This window comes from Bubalus kerabau, chromosome 3 (genome assembly GCF_029407905.1).
Source record: "Bubalus kerabau isolate K-KA32 ecotype Philippines breed swamp buffalo chromosome 3, PCC_UOA_SB_1v2, whole genome shotgun sequence".
In the NCBI taxonomy this organism is placed as follows: domain Eukaryota; kingdom Metazoa; phylum Chordata; class Mammalia; order Artiodactyla; family Bovidae; genus Bubalus; species Bubalus kerabau.
In genome coordinates, this window is record NC_073626.1 from 44,136,578 (window position 1) to 44,152,757 (window position 16,180).

Below are 16,180 nucleotides of genomic sequence, written 5' to 3' on the forward strand. Positions count from 1 at the left end.
AGAAAAGTGAATTTAGTATCAATTCACCTGCCACTAAATATTATTCTTCTTTTGATGTTTTAAATTATTAAAAATGTAAAAACTACTCTTAGCTCACAGGTTATATAAAATTAGAGGGCACGTTGGATTTGACCCATATTGGCTGGTCCCTGGTCGAGGCGCTGGAGATGCACATGCTGACATGTCTCACACAGGAGCCCAGGAAGGGAACCCGGGGAAGGGTTCCTTCACGGCCCTCAGGTCACTTTGCGCCCACCATGGTCTCTGACATTTGGTTAAAAGTACCTCTTGGGTGGATGAACCTAGAGCCTATTATACAGCACGAAGTAAGTCAGAAAGAGAAAAACAAACATCGTATATTAACACATATATGTTAACATAACACTCTAGAAAGACGGTGCTAATGAACCTGTTTGAAGGACAGCAGTGGAGACGCAGACAGACCAGCCCCATGGACACAGCGGCGGGGGACGGGCAGGAGAGGGCGGGACAGATGGAGAGAGGAGCCCGGAAACAGGTACCTTCAGTTCAGTGCAGTTCAGCCACTCATTCATGTCCGACTCTGTGACCCCGTGAACCACAGCACGCCAGGCCTCCCTGTCCATCACCAACTCCCAGAGTTCACCCATACCCATGTCCATTGAGTCAGTGATGCCATCCAACCATCTCATCCTCTGTTGTCCCCTTCTCCTCCTGCCCTCAATCTTTCCCAGCATCACGGTCTTTTCAAATGAGTCATCTCTTCACATCAGGTGGCCAAAGTATTGGAGTTTCAGCTTCAGCATCAGTCCTTCCAATGAATATTCAGGACTGATCTCCTTTAGGATGGACTGGTTGGATCTCCTTGCAGTCCAAGGGAGTCTCAAGAGTCTTCTCCAACACCACAGTTCAAAAGCATCAATCCTTTTGAGCTCAGCTTTCTTTATAGTTCATTACCATATGTAAAATAGATAGCCAGTGGGAATTGGCTGTATGACTCCAGGAACTCAAACCAGGGCTCTGTGACAACCTAGAGGTGTGGGATGGGGTGGGAGGTGGGACAGAGGTTCAAGAGGGAGGGGACATGTGTATACCTATAGCTGATTCATATTGATGTATGGCAGAAACCAACACAATATTGTAAAGCAATTATCCTTCAATTAAAAGTAAATAATTTATTTTAAGTCCCTCTTGAAACAGAGGCAGTGAGACATCAGGCCACGGTTAAGAAATGGCAGTTCAGTTCTAAGCCCTGGCATTCTGTGCTCTAATTCCTCTGAGATAAATCTTGGACTCCAGAGACCCAGTGCACAAGTGAGTCACCAACACAGCATGCTAGAGGAGGTCTAACCTTGCATCAGGAATAGAACACAGAGACCCAGCTGGTGGGAAGCCCTGCTGAACGGGGAGTTTAGGGGATATCTGGGTTGGGTTCGAAGCACTGCAAACATCTGTTTTTTCCGGATGGCAAAAGCCAGAGCCGACTGAAGAATGGCAGGTAGGGGCTCCTGATTGGAAAGCAGTCCCCTCCCAGGTGTTTGGGGCAGCCTCTCTGGAAGTCACTAATGACCAATGAGGTTCACCTAGGGAATGGCCTCTGCCCCCCAGACTCTCAGGACCTCACCCCTGTCTGCCCAGCCACCTCCCCACTGGCCTCCCAGTCCTGCCTCTCCCCGCTCCAGCGCCTACACCCAACACTGAGTGCTCCTCCACCATCACACGCTTGTCATCTGCCCTCCAAGACAACAGGGGGCCCCCAACTTCCTCCCCCATCAAATCAAAATCCTTCTGTTGGTTCCAAAGGCCCCATCCTCAGGTCCTGGCCTGACCCTCTTCCAACCACACAGTGGACCTTCTGAGACACCCCCATCCTGCCATCCTCTGCACCCGTGCACCCTGCATCCCCCGAACCCCCACTCCCCGCTTCTGCCACACCTGGCCATGTACAGCCTTGATCTTTGTATGAAGAAATCCTGCCTTAGAGTTGCAGAAGAGAGATTTAATTGTCCTCAGTTTCCTTATCTGTAACACGGTGTAAGGGCTTCCCTGGTGGCTCAATGGTAAAGAATCCTCCTGTGAATGCGGGAGACGCGGGTTCGATCCCTGCGTCAGAAAGATCCCCTCGAGAAGGAAATGGCAACTCAGTCCAGTATTCTTGCTTGGGAAATCCCAAGGACAGAGGAGCCTGGTGGGCTTCAGTCCGTAGGGTCACGAAAGAATTGGCGCAACAACTGAGCCACTAAACAGCAACATAGGATAAACAAGAGCACCAACCTCATGGTGTTGCTGGGGTTTGATTAGAACACAGGCACCAAGCGTTCCCTGAGGGCTGCCAGAGGTGCCACCATGTTCAGGAACCGGCGTGGGCAGCCTTGTCTGACTCCAGAGTGCGTTCCCCTCTTCCCTCTTTGAGTCTTTAATGGTGCCACCTGATAACACGTGGGCTTCCTTGGTAGCTCAGACCGGAAAGAATCTGCCTGCAAATGCAGGGAACCCTGGTTCAATCTATGGACCAGGAAGACTTCCTGGAGAATGGAATGGCTACCCACTCCAGTGTTCTTGCCTGGAGAAGTCCATGGACAGAGGAGCCTGGCGGGCTACAGTCCATGCAGTTGCAAAGAGTCGGACAGGACTAAGCGACCGACACTTTCTAACATACTTTGATGACACAATTACCACAAAAGGTTTCCTGCATAGGTGCCCCTACCCCCTACCCCTATTTAGGCCACAAACCTTTTGTATGCATTATGCCCTCCCTGGCCCTCCACAGACACTCGGGCTCCACGGCCCTGGGTCTGGACTGTCATTTTCTTTTCACAAATCTGCTGAAATGCTACCACACACTCTGGCATCTTTTCTTTCACGAGGAGCTTCAGGGGAAAAGCTGAAGACAAGTTATCTCCTCAGTACAGCACTCTGACAGGCCGACAAAGAATCTGATCACTAGAGTCGCCTGGAGACTCTCAGCAACATTATATATTTAAGTAATGAAAAAAAGAAAGCGCTTTCATTAAAATGATCCTCTGAGCAGCAGGTGAGTTCTAAGTGGACAGGAGGGTGCCATCCGGGTGGGGGCTGGCCTGCACCACACCCTGACTGCCCCCGGAGGAAAAGCCTTCCAGGAAAGGCCTACATGCCTAAGCCCTGCCCGCTGTTTCTACGAGCCCCAGGAATCCAGACTCCTCACCCAGGGCACCCAAAGGTCTGGCCAAAGGTTAATGGACTCTAAAGGGAGGGCAGGAGGTATATAAGGGCCCGTCGGACCAGCCAGACCCCAGAAGACAAGCGGAGAGAGCTGCGCCCCGCCCACTCAGACCGCAAGTGCACTGTGAGTAGCCCGAGAAGCGGTGGGGGTGGTCAGCCTGAGCCCAGAGATGGCGTGTGAGCGAGGCCGCTGAGCCCAGAGCTCTCTGGGTGAGCCCACTGTTCCTGCGGTGCTCTGTCACCTTTCAGCACCTTCCTGGGCTTTAGACCAAGCGCCCCAAGCTGGTTTCCAGAGCGCAGGATAAAGCCGCACACAGCGCGCAGGGCTGGAGGCTGAGCGGGGAATACGAATCCCGGCAAAAGAGAAGCTGCCCGGAGACCTGGTCATCAACTGCAGGCCGGGAACCCAATCCAGGGCCTGGCACGTACCCAGGGCCGTCCAGGGCGTGGGGCGTGGGCTCCGGGAAGTTAACAAAAGAGCCGGGGGTGGCGGTGGCCGGGCGGGGGGCGGCCCTTGAGAGAGAGAGAGAGAGAGAGACTAGACAAGACCAGCGGGAAGAGGCCGCCGCCCCCTTGGCCAAAGCGCCTGAGCCCCAGCCGCAAGGATGGAAAAAGGCAAAGTCAGCAGCTCATCCAACAGTCAAAAAGCTCTCGCTCCCACCCTGAGCGCCCAGAACGCAAATGAACGTAAATGACATGCCGGCTGCCAGTTGGATCACGAAAGTGAGCAGCAATTGGATGTTCGCTTTCTATTTAACGTTTTTATTGATTCTTATGGGATGAATTAAATGTGAACACCGGAATGGAAAGGGATGTGTAGCCTCTCCACGAAGGAAATGAAGCATGAGCCGTGTGATACAGTGGGCTCCTCCGCTAGGGGCGGGGCCCAGAGACTGCAGCAAGGGGAGGGGGTCTGCGACTCGAAGCCTCCCTCCTCACCTGTGCCCTGTCCCCTCAACAGAGGTGGGGCCTCGGCTTCTGAGAGGCGGTCTTCAGCGGGTGGCTGGTCCTTCCCACCCTCCTAGAATGGCAGGTGTTGGCTGGCTGAGCCCTCCTGTTTTTACTCTTGGAGTTTAGCAACACGGAGAGACCACGTAGGGTGGGGCAGCAAGAGAGCAAGAAGGCAAGGAGGCCTTCAGATGATCGAGGAGACGGGTCCTGGTGGCGAGGCAAGGGGCAAGTCCGCAGCCTTGGAAGATTCTTTCCAAAGGGAGGGTCGAAGTCGGACCCAAAGGGAAGCTAGGGGACCAGTCTGGGGTAGAACCCTTTCCTCCCAATGGAATCCCCTGCCCAAGGGCTGTGGGAACCCCGAGCTGACCCCCAGAAGATCCTTATCTGAACCCTGTAATCCCCCACCCCTGCTGCAGCAGAGGCCGCCCCCGGCCTCCCCTCCCGGCTCGGGGGTTCTGCCCCCTGCGGTGCCCGTCTCCCTTTTCTGTAGGCAGAGGCCGAGTGCACCAGGCCTCAGAAGGGCCGGCCTCTAGCCCCTACTGCCTTCAGATGGGTCCCTTCACCTCCGCAGATCTCCCCCCCTCCCCGGATCACACCTGCTCCCAGGCGGGTGTGAGGAGTGTGTGGGAGACGGCTTGGAATGGGACCCGCTGTGCAAGTGTGAGGAATCAGCCGGGCGGGCACCCCACAGGCCACGCCCCCGGCCCCAGCCCCTATCTGACCCCGCCCCTTTCTCAGCTCTCCACTCCGGTGGTCCTCACGCCCACCTGTTCCCTGGCGGTCTAGGTCCCGCCAGCCACTCCCGACACACCCACTTCTGGGATGTGGACAGGCCGCACGCTCTTATGCTGGCACCTTGCCAGCACTGGTGGCACTGGGTATGGAGGGGGCCGGGGGTTACAGGAAGGAGATTGTTTCTGGATGGCGGCCAGCAGGCAGCTAGACTTGCTGGAGCTGGGAGGCGCTCGTGAGAGCCAGTGCCTGCCCGGAGGGGCGGGGACCCTGCCCCGCTCTTCTGTTCTGCTCCAAGCTGAAGTTTTCCATCCGGCTCTGCTGCACCTGGGCAGAGGGTCTCAACCCCTTCCTCTCTAGACCTGGGGTCTTGGCCTGGTACCACCAGGCAGGACTGGATGGGCCTGGATCCATCCCTCTTATCCTGCTAATTGGCTCAGGGATCAGGCAGGGCTCTCTGGATCTTGGGGCTTGCTTTTGCTGATAATCTAAGAGTTTATTGCATATCTGCAATATGGGGGTGCTCCTGCTTCATTAGCTCAGGTGATGCCAGAAGACCTCCCCAGTAACAAAGGGAAGGGCCAACAAGTGGAATGATATTTTTCCGGTGTGGGCAAGGGGCAGGGCCGCCTCTCTCAGGGGCTTGGGGCAGAGAAGGGGCTCTGAGCTCCTCTGGTACAGCCCCACACCAGGCCCAAATCCAGAGAGGGTAAGCAGCTTGCCCAAGATCACACAGCCCCAGGTGGGGCGTGGACCAGAGCTGAGGGCGCCTGTCTCCAATGCAGTGGTTTGTCCCTGAGCCCCACACTGGGTGACAGAGGCTCCCTGTCGTTGTCCAGCTCCAGAATGCTGTCCCGCAAGGCCACGGCCGTCCTGCTGGTTGTGCACGCAGCTGCCATGCTGGCCTCCCAGACGGAAGCCTTTGTTCCCATTTTCACCTACGGCGAAGTCCAGAGGATGCAGGTAAGATATTCCCAGGCTGCCCGCCTCCCCAGTGTGGCCAGGGTGACCCACAAGCCTGCTCAACGACAAGCATCCCTTCAGTAAACCCACATTTAATCAGATATGCCAGAAACACTGAGGTGAGCCTGAAGGACTCCAGATAACCCCAGGCTCCAGACATCCACCCAGCCACCTTCGCTCCTTCACCAGTACCACAAAGGTGTCAGTGGCTCCCAGGTGACATCTTCTCCTACCCCTGCCCATCCTTTCAGGGGAAGTTTCCAATTAACAAGCCAATAAATATTTGCAGAGCATCTCTGCAGCACAGAGGGCCACCCCGGGTGAGAGGTCAGACACACAAGGAAATCTCAGAACCTCCCATCCTCAAGGAGCTGACTCGGGAGCCAAGGCACCAACATGACAAATTCACTCATGATAGAAACCAAAGCGGGAGGATGTCACAAGACAGGACGTGATTAACTGTCCGGAAGTGATGCTGAGTGTAGGCGCTGAGTTCAGAGGAGCAGAAACACGGTGGGCTGGTGGAGAAGAGGGGAACCTGCTCTGGGGGCCCCGAGAGAGAAGGACGCAGGGACAGGTGGGCACAAACGTTCACAGGTGCCTTTCCAGGGAGTGGTGGCCAAGGCCTCCTTCACTTTAGAACCCAGAAGAAAACAGGGCAGGCTTAGTGGAACCTAGGTGGTGGGGCCTGTGGAAAACTGGGCTGCTGGACCCGCCTCCCTGGGCCTTTTACCTTAGATGTCACGGAGTTCTGAGTGCCTTTCCACCTTTGTCTCTCGATCTCTTTTCTTTTTTTTTTTTGGCCATGCTGCACAGCTTGTGTTGGAGAAGGAAATGGCAACCCACTCCAGTGTTCTTGCCTGGAGAATCTCAGGGACAGGGGAGCCTGGTGGGCTTCCATCTATGGGGTCACACAGAGTCGGACACGACTGAAGTGACTTAGCAGCAGCAGCAGCAGCAGCACAGCTTGTGGGCTCTTAGTTCCCTGACCAGGGATTGAACCCAGGCCCTCAGCAACGACAGGGCAGAGTCCTAACCACTGGACCACTAGAGAATTCCCTGTTTCTGTTCATTTTTTTAATGTGGACCATTTTTAAAGTCTTTCTTGAATTTTTCACAACACGCTGTTTTATGTTTTGGTTTGGGGCCACAAGGCATGTGGGATCTTAGCTTCCTGACCAGGGATCAATCGAACCTGCAGCCCCTGCACTGGAAGGCGAAGTTTAACCCCTGGACCACCAGAGAAGTCCCTACCCGCCCACCCTCCCAGGTTCTTTTTCAGTGAGATGAAGGAATGGGTCTTTTGTGTCCCATGTGTCTGAAACCGAGGCTCCAACAGGGACCCATACACGAGTCAGTGCTCTGGGGGGTCACACGACCCTGACGTGCAGCCTCTGCATCAACACGCTCTGTCCGGGGCAGGTTGCCGTGGACACAGAGAACAGCGTCCTTTACAGGGGCCAGGCTGGACCCAGCTCCCCTTCAGGGGAGGAGAAGACACAGTGGGCTGTGAAGAGATGCAGCAGATCCCCTAGACCCACCTCCTCCCACCTACCACTGCGGAAACGACGACCGACCATCCCAGCGTCACCGCTGCTCGGGGCAGGCCCGGAGCCGAACCCCCAGAACGTCCTCAGAGAAACCGAAGAAACGGGCGGGTCTGACCTCGGTGCCCGGTGCCCGGGGGCCTGGCAAGCAGGATGCCCGGCAAGATGAGAGGCTGGACAGAAAGAGCCAAACTTGGTGCTACACGAACTGGCAAAATGGCAGCGAGAGGGTGCCTGGCATTTACCTGCTCTGTGGTTTCCTCCTCGTAATTGCCAGGCACTGGGATTTTTATGAAGAAGCTGCAGCCTCCTTTCTCCATAATTCATCTCCTTGTCTTGCCTCTTAATAATCACCTCCCAGGGACTCCAGTTTCTGGGCCACCCCATGGCGCCCTCACAGGCTGGGCCGTCTTGCTGTCTTTCTTTTATAGGCTCTTTGCAATGAAAAACACATTTTCATACTTAATATGCAGGAAGGGCAGCCATTATTTTTAGCATCTTAACTTAATTAACAGTAACAACCTGGGTGTGATGCTTGAACTACAAAGGAAGGATTCCTCTTTGGGTTGACTTGGTGGTGGGCAAATCCGAGGACGATGTGAAGTTACTGGGTGTCTGAGACGCCCTGGGAGAGGGGGTTCTTTTGGCCTGTTGGAGGTTGGGGGGTCAGGCCCCTTAGCACTCTGAATAGAAACCCCAAAGGGCCACGAGTGGCTGAGAGAGGGTGAGTTTTACACGATTTTGTGCCCGGCCCCTAGGAAAAGGAGAGGTACAAGGGGCAAAAGAAATCCCTGAGTGTACAGCAGAGGTCAGAGGAGGTGGGCCCTGTGGACCCCGCGGAGCCCTGGGAAGAAAAACAGGAAGTTATCAAGGTGAGCAGAAGACCCGGGTGGGGGAGTGGGGCGCGGGATGGGGAGGTGGGGGGGAGTGCAGAGAAACCCAACGGGGGGATGGTCCCCCAGGCATCACAGAATGTGCTGCGAACTAGACACTCAGGTGATGAGCTCCATCCTAGGAGGGAGAGACAGACACGAAGGATGAGACAAGAAATCATTTCAGGCACCAAATAAGGAGGCAGGATAGACAGTGGGGCTGGCGGGGGAGAGGAAGGAAGGCCTCTCCCCCTTCTCTCCCCAGGGAGAGGAGGTGGCATTTGATTTGAAACTTGGAGGGTAAGAAGGGGCCACCCATGCAAACAGCTAGAACAAGAACATCCCAGAAGAAGAGTGCAGAGGCCCCGCTCTGAGGCCCTAGAGGCCCAGGAGGGTCTGAGGCAGGGCAAAGAGGCCAGCAGGGCCTGGGAGGCTGCTGAGGGTTCCAAGCTGGGATGGGTACCTCTTGCCCCCTCTCCTTCCCCCAGAGCCATGAGATCCATTCTGGGTCATCCAGTCCAGCTTCTTCATTTTAAAGAAAAGACGGTTCCCATAGCAAGGGGCCAGCAGCAGGGCTGGCAGCCTCAGTCCACAGAGCCGCCCCTAAGGCTGTCCTCAGGCTTCCTGAGCCCATTTCCCGCCCCCGGTGAGCTGGGTAGGAGGAGGGGGAGTGGGCCTGGGACTCCTCCACCACGGCTCTCCAGTGTCAGGGGGTCTCCGAGTCTTCCCGCTGGCTTGTGCAGCAAGACCACAGAACCCAGAAGCTCTGAGGCTGCTGGTGAGATCAGCTGGCTCCCCCTGGCTCTGCACCCGCCCCAGGTGGAGAGCCTCCAGACAGCTCCTCCACCCAAGGGTAGCCTGTGGGTCCCCCCATGGACCCTGGAGCCAGGCCCCCTGGGTGCCCTTCTCCCTCTGCTACTTGGAACCTTGTGTGACCTTGAGCAAGTGACTCAACTGCTGTTTGTCCTCAGTTTCCTCATCTGCGAAATGGGAGCTCTAATAGTCTCTACCTCATAGGATTATTGAGGGGCTTAACAGGACTTAGAAGGACACCTGGCACCTAGTAAGACTCCCACGTGTTAGCTATAATTCAGGGGAAGGGGAGGGGGAAGGGCATTTGCTTCCTCAGACTCCCCACCAGGGGAGGGGAGGTGACCCTCCTCCCTCCTGGCTGGTCTCAGGCTCTGGCCCCAGGTGAGATTGAGGGGAGGGGGCCAGAATTCCCAGCAGACCCCTTCCATCCCCCGCCCCAGGATGGGGAGGAGTGGGGGGCGGTGGTCCTTGCAGTCCAGCCCGCCACCTGTAGGCACGCAGGGATTAACGGCTTGCTCTCCCTTCTTGTTAACGCTGCCTTATTTCACAGCTGACTGCTCCTGTGGAAATTGGAATGAGGATGAACTCCAGGCAGCTGGAAAAGTACCAGGCCACCCTGGAAGGGCTGCTGCGCGAGGTGCTGCCACCCTCCCGGAACGGTACGGGGGTACGGGGTGGGCGGGCACCTCCGGGTTCACCTCCTGCAGCGCAGCCCAGTAGGATTTCGAGGGGCTGTCATTTGTTTTTCTGCTTTGCCCTTGAGAACCAGAAGCTGTCTTCTCCTGCAAGCACCCCCACCTCACCCCATCTCCGAGGGGAGCCTAATCACCGGGGGTTGGCGGGGCGGCGCGGGAAAGGGGCTGTGGTGTACGTGGAGGCGGGGCTCAGACGGCTGTCGCCGGTGGGGAGCCTTATTCCCCAGCCAACGGCATCTCCAGGCCCCAGACCCCTTCCCCAAACGTCTGCCTGGCAGGAGATTACAAGTGACAAAGACCCCAAGCCTCTCCTGCAGAGATCCATTCCTTCCCTCCCCAGGCGCCCCCCGGGGCTGGATGGTGACTTTGAAGGAAACCCTGGGGCAGAGTAGCCACAAAAGCCTGCAATTTCCACCCCACCGCACCCCACCCCACCCTTCATTCTGCCAAGGAAGTCTCAGCCCCATTTGGCATTGCCTGAGTCAAGGTCAGCCTGAGTCACTGGCACAAAGCTAGGTCTTATCTGACAAACAGCTACTAATTTCTTCTCCTAGTCCCCAGGAGGAGAGGAGAGGGGGGAGGAAGTGTTGTTTGGGGGCAGGGAGGTTAAATTCCTAGCCCTAGGCAACACAGAAAGCTGGAGGCAGACCTGGCCAGACCTCCCCTCCTTCCTCAGACCTGCAGACGGATTCACAAGGTAGTTTCATAAACGGATCTGCTGACCCTTCTGAGCTGCAAACCTTTGCTTTTCTCCAGCAGCCCAGTGACAGGCCACTCAGGGGAGAAGGTGGACAGAACTTGGATCCCCCCCACCCAGAGAGGCCCCAGAAATGTGCACGGCTCATCCACTGGATTTGGAAGGAAAACACCCTCTCCCAAACAAATCCCCCACCAGCAAATAAATCATGAAATATACAGAAATTACTCTTTTATTTACTATTTTAATTTACAAAGGTCAGATTCTGGTCGTGCCATAAAGGGGGAAATAACGCTCAGAGAGGGTTTGGCCATAAATGGTGCATATATTAGCAAAGCGTGTGCCTATGATCAACTATTGAGACCATGGAATAAGATTTGCATGGGCTCTTCTGTTCTACATGAGGAAAGTGAGGCCAGAGAAATAGCATTTTTTGCCCACATGCTGAGCCAGTGACAGAACAGCACTGGAACTCAGGTCTCCTGCATACTGGTCCATTTTCTGTTTACTGACTTGAGGTCTAATGGACCAAAGCGTTTTAAGGCCTCTGCACTCAACCCCTTGCTGGGTAACTTCTAGCCAGCCCTTTAACCTCAATGAGCCTTTTCGAAAGCAAGGTGGTAATATCTGCCTTGAGATCTGGGGCACGGGGACACCAGCAAAAAGCAAATTACTATTATTATTATCACTGTGTGGCTACACACTCCAGCATCTGCGGCAGAATTACACAGCCAACCCACTTATTTCTGCCTTCTAAACAAAACTGTATGGGAAATTTCACTGTAATTTAATTTTACGTTAATGGATGTTCATTTATTTATAAACTGGGGCCATATAGGAAGCACAGCTCCTTCCATGCATAGGTTACCAGCAATTAAACAGTGCCCACACCGAATTACCACCCGCTCCAACCACTTTAAGGGCTTAGCCCTGGATTAATAGTCGAAAGAAGACATGACTCCAGCCCTAAAAAGGCCCCTCGTTTGGGGTGCTCTGCACGCTCTCCCCCAGCCTTACAGAGGACCCAGGGCCTGCACTGTGCATGCTCACACAGTGAGCACGTACTGATCAACCCAAGCACAGCTGCGAGATCCCGGGGAACACTGCCAAGACAGCCGCTAAAAAATGGGGAGAGAGGGCTGCAGAAGGGCACGTCGGAGGGTGCGGAGGAAAAGACACAGGAATCTCGTTCTAAAGCGCGGGACTGCAGGAACCAGATCCAGGACCCCTCCTCGCCCTTCCCAGCTCCCTTAAATTCCTCCGTTTGTCAGTAACGCACTCCGAGAAGCAGAAAAACAAAAGGCTCGCTTTCTCCTAGTCCTGTTTCGCGCCTTCCCCTCGCCCTCTGCTGGGGTCCGCCCCGACAGTGAGCCCATCTTGCCCCGTCACCAGCAGGGGGCGCCATTTCTGGGGCCAGGGTCCCCGCACCCTCTGGGGGATTTTCTCGAAGCTCCTGAGGGTTGCACAGCAGTATTGAAACGTATGCCACGGAGGGAAATGAGACTCCTGGGAGATTTCACCTCAGATGGCCTCCATCCCTTTTTTTTTTTTTGTGCAGCCGGGCATGCGTGATTTAATTTCACCGCCCGGGCTGGAGCCCCGCGCCCCCTGCATTGGGGGCGTGAAGTCTTAACCGCCCACCCTGCGACGGCCAGGGAAGTCCCGGTCTGCATCTTTTTCAGTGGGAATTGCTTCAGCAAGCACAGCACCTGGGAAGCGCAACGGTGCTGTCCGTTCCGCTGGACAGTCCCGCTGGAAGCTCCGCGCCGCTTGTCCCCCAGCCTCACTCGGCGGCCTTTGCTGTGCTTCCCGGTAATGAGCCAGAATGGGGACTCAGCCACCACCTGCTTCTGTATGCACGGCGCCCTGGCCGCCTCTTTAGAAGTGTCGGCGCCTTTCTTCTTCGGTTTTCTCCTCCTGCCAGTGTTCGATTTCTCACCATCGGCTCAAATAATTCTTTTTTTTTTTTTTTTTTTTAATAAGCGCCTCCATTTCCAGGAGATCGGACTCAATTGCTTACAGGACAGACACAATCTTGGAAGGAATTAAAGCTGGAGGATAGAGGGGTAGCTTGGGGAGGTTCTGAGCTGAGCCAAGGACAAAAGGATCATGTTTTCACAAAACAGAAGTAAAGAGAGACACACTCCTGGTTAAAGCCAGAGGATGCCTAGAGCAGGACCTAGCAGCATCAGACAGGGGACATGCCCAGAGGAACCAGGAGGGCAAAGATGGCCCTTCTGCCCACATCCTGGTGAGGCTTATCCAGCAAAACCTGCAAGATACCTGGCAATTACAGAGAGTTACAGATTACCCGTTTTCATCTGAAATGTACTTTTACACTTAGGACCACGGGTAATTCATAGGGCGACCTGAGCCTAGATTCACAAGACAGAGATGATGAGGCATTTTCTCAGTAACCACATCGGTATGATTTTATAATTACTGCACTACGTGGATCTGCCACGAAATTGAATAGTTAAAAGCAAAGAGTAATTGCTTGATATCTGTACTCTATAATTTAGTATAATCTAATCATGGACAAAGCCCAAAAGAAAATGTTCTGAAAGCATTACATTTTTCTTCATACACAATTCATTATTGACATCGGAGAATGTATTTCATGCTGCTAAAGGAACTCTTACTCACAGATATCAAAGGGTAAAAGTGGCCAGAAGAGTGAGAGTTTTGTTTAATTTTCAGCTGATGTTGAAAAGCAGTTGACATAATTGCTCACTAATCCCTTTCTGACACGTCTCTGATTATTTGCCCCTTCATTGACCTAGAGAGATAGGTTAGGATACTGAGATAAGGTAGCAAGGTGTTGGACGGACCAGGGGCCATCCCAGTCCAAATCTGAGCCAAAAATCACACCCACATCCTCTGTTTCCAGCTGTACTCTCCCAGGGGCCCCACCCCAGTATGACGCCACCCATGATGTGGTCCAGAGGAAGCCCAGAATAGCCAAGAGGGATCCTGGGGCTGGGGACAAGGTGGGTCAAGGGCAAGTCCGTGGTCCCAGCGCATCTTTAAGGACCTGATAAATGTGTGTAGGGCTTTTTGCAGGAGGAGAAGGAGAAAGGAACCCACTAAAAGATTTATTGCTGTTATTAGTACAAGGCTCTGCCAAGGCAGAGAGAGGTCAGCGGAACGGCAAGCAGTGTGGCAGCCCCCCGGGAATTCAGAGCATCCTCAGAGCGGCCCCTCATCTCCACTAAATGTGTGGATGTGGTTACAAAGTAGATTTAGACGTTGGAGCTTGTTTTCCCACTTTTGCCTTTAATAAATCAGGAAGACGGACCACAGCCTGAGCTGCTCGAGCTGCTCGCCTTATTTAAAAAAACCCACAACAAAGTGATGAGAAAGGAGGGCACGCAGGACAGCCCTTGACTTTGCAGTATTGCCCTGTTCTTGGAAATGTGTGTTCCCATACAGGCCCAGCAGCAGAACTGGAGAGACACAGAAAGTCGGATCCGAGAAGGCCTGGAGGGGCCTCCAGGGCGGCTCAAGACACAACCGGGGCAGTGGTGCCAAAGGAGCACTGAGACCAAGGGACGGAAGCAGGGGGACGGCCACTGGGAGGAAAGCAGACCAGACTGACTTCACTGAAGCCGGTACAGCATGCTGAGGGTGGAGAATGTTGATGGAGGACCCTGAAGGGTTATCAATCGAGGGAGGGGGCGGACTGGAGTGGGGAGTTCAGGAGAACGCAGAGGCCCAAGACCTGGAGGAACATTGACTCTTAAGGTTTTTTTCTTCTCTTTTCACGAGGTTTTTTTTCCTGATTGAATTTTTTATTCAGATTCTGAGGCTTCTTGGGGGTGGGAGGGAGGGAAGCATGATCAGCAAATACGCTGTAAGTGGTAGCACATGACCCCAAAGTCCTGCTAGACCCAGGGGGGCAGAGGTGGACCAGTGTGGGGTGGGAGCGGGGGACCTGCTGCAAACATGCTGGGTTCTAGGCTGGAGGGAAGACAGGGCTGGGGTGGGGCTGGAGGAGGGCTGTGGGCCACTTGGCCCTGGGTGTATGCAGCAGCAGCCAAGACCCCAAACACAAGGACGGATGACAGAGCCCATACTGGGGACCACCCCTGGGGATAGCTCCATTTCAGTATCTTTTTAAATCTCCCCAAGATCCACTGTGTGGAAATAGACCGTAACTCTGCAAAACGCTGTAACGTTAAGTTTGTTTAAGCATCAGTTTCAAGCCCTCTTAGAATACACAGGGCCAGTATTGATGCTGAAAGGCTCATTCTTTATATATTGAACTGCACAGCTGCAAGGAGAGGCACAAATGTTACCAACTCATTTGTCATGCAAACAGTGCTTCAGAAAGAAAGAAAATACTATTATGTGGTATGTGTGTTAGGCAATCACTATATCAAATTCATGGCATTCCGTGCAAACACAGGCAGAGGAAAGGAAAACAACACTTGGTGAGAGAAATCACGCCACATGGGAGCAGCTAAGCGGGGGAGATGGCGAGGCTATCTCAGCAGCCTGACCAAGTGGAGGCTGCCATTCCCCCCCAGTGTGACCAGTGATAAATGCCCATGATAGAGCGAGTGGTGGGAACGCAAACACTGGGGCCCAGGGTGGGGCCAAGGTGGGGGTAGGCAATGGGACTGTCTCGGAGGAGGGGAGACGGGGGAAGGGGAGAATGGAACTGGAGGCACAGAAAGGGGAACGAACTTATGAGGCTGGCAATAAGCGGTAGGAAAAGGTAGCTGATGATCCATATGGAAGGAATACAAAGAGGGAGAGGGAGGCTCAAAGAAGACCACGAACCACAGTGTTACTTCCATTTGTCGCTACTCCCCGTGCTTCCCTTCGGGGTTTCTCTGCTAAGAGCTTCATATAATCAAACAGCTTGCCAGGTGGGAGTTTCCACACAGCACTGATGCTGTAGACAAATGGGTTATGTACAAACACTATGACACACGTGCCTGAGTGTGCATGCTAAGTCGCTTCAGTCGTGTCCAGCTCTTTGTGACCCCATGGCCTGAGCCCATCAGGCTCCTCTGTCCATGAGATTCTCTAGGCAAAAATACTGGGGGGTGGAGGGGTTGTCATGCCGTCCTCCAGGGGACCTTCCCAACCTCGGGATGGAACCCTTGTCTCTTAGGTCTCCCGCACTGGCAGCCTAGTTCTTTACCACTAGAGCCACCTGGGAAGCCCAGTATCCTGAGCACCTTATACAAATTGCATCTTCTAATCCTCACAGTGACTTAGCACTCACACAGTCCTCATAGCAACCCTATGAAGTTTACAACAGGCTAGAAATGTTGATTGGATATGATCGCACGTCTAGTGATGGAGTTGGGACTTGAGAACCCCCTACCTAAATCCACAGGCGACATAAGACTACATCTCTGGAGTCTTCCCCTACCCAAGTCAAAGTGTTAGTCGCTCAGTCATATCCAACTCTTTGGGACTCCATGGACTCTCTCCATGGAATTATCCAGGCAAGAATACTGGAGTGGGTAGCCATTCCCTTCTCCAGGGGATCTTCCTGACCCAGGGATCAAACCCAGGTTTCCTGCATTGCAGGCAGATTCTCTACCATAGGAACCACCAGGGAAGCCCCTTCCCCTCCCCATCACTCCTTATAAAAATTGCACCATCTGACCACACAGCCTCCTCCCGCTGGCCTGAACTGCCCCTCAGAGCCCAGAGGCATGTGCCTCTTCTGCCCTCATGATGGGATGCGGTGTCATGATGGGATGGAAG

The 16,180-nt window shown here is 54.2% G+C and overlaps 1 protein-coding gene and 1 long non-coding RNA gene across 20 annotated transcripts; one reads left to right on the forward strand and one right to left on the reverse strand.

Annotated features, from left to right (window-relative positions):
• Positions 1 to 4,881: 4,881 nt before the first annotated feature.
• MLN (motilin) lies at positions 4,882 to 14,253 on the forward strand. 17 transcript variants are annotated; one of them, XM_055571682.1, is made up of 6 exons: positions 4,882 to 5,012; positions 5,706 to 5,829; positions 8,135 to 8,248; positions 9,612 to 9,720; positions 10,097 to 10,243; positions 10,513 to 10,677. In XM_055571682.1, exons 1-6 carry the CDS (start codon positions 4,957 to 4,959, stop codon positions 10,521 to 10,523), a joined length of 561 nt encoding a protein of 186 aa, XP_055427657.1. In that variant the 5' UTR covers positions 4,882 to 4,956; the 3' UTR covers positions 10,524 to 10,677. The 17 variants fall into 17 exon arrangements, 1 of the variants encoding a protein (XP_055427657.1); XR_008711647.1 differs by lacking the exons at positions 4,882 to 5,012; positions 5,706 to 5,829; positions 8,135 to 8,248; positions 10,097 to 10,243 and adding exons at positions 8,880 to 8,894; positions 9,220 to 9,311 and having other exon boundaries at positions 10,516 to 10,677; XR_008711653.1 differs by lacking the exons at positions 4,882 to 5,012; positions 5,706 to 5,829; positions 10,097 to 10,243; positions 10,513 to 10,677 and adding an exon at positions 13,886 to 14,253 and having other exon boundaries at positions 7,918 to 8,248.
• On the reverse strand, positions 5,005 to 8,038 carry LOC129646033 (uncharacterized). Of its 3 annotated transcripts, none has more exons than XR_008711657.1 (4): positions 7,899 to 8,038; positions 7,622 to 7,810; positions 6,563 to 6,730; positions 5,005 to 5,804 (listed from the first exon to the last, which is right to left on the reverse strand). It is a non-coding gene; the product is annotated as an uncharacterized LOC129646033 (long non-coding RNA). The 3 variants fall into 3 exon arrangements; XR_008711658.1 differs by lacking the exon at positions 5,005 to 5,804 and adding an exon at positions 6,040 to 6,463; XR_008711659.1 differs by lacking the exon at positions 5,005 to 5,804 and adding an exon at positions 6,043 to 6,347.
• Positions 14,254 to 16,180: the final 1,927 nt, after the last annotated feature.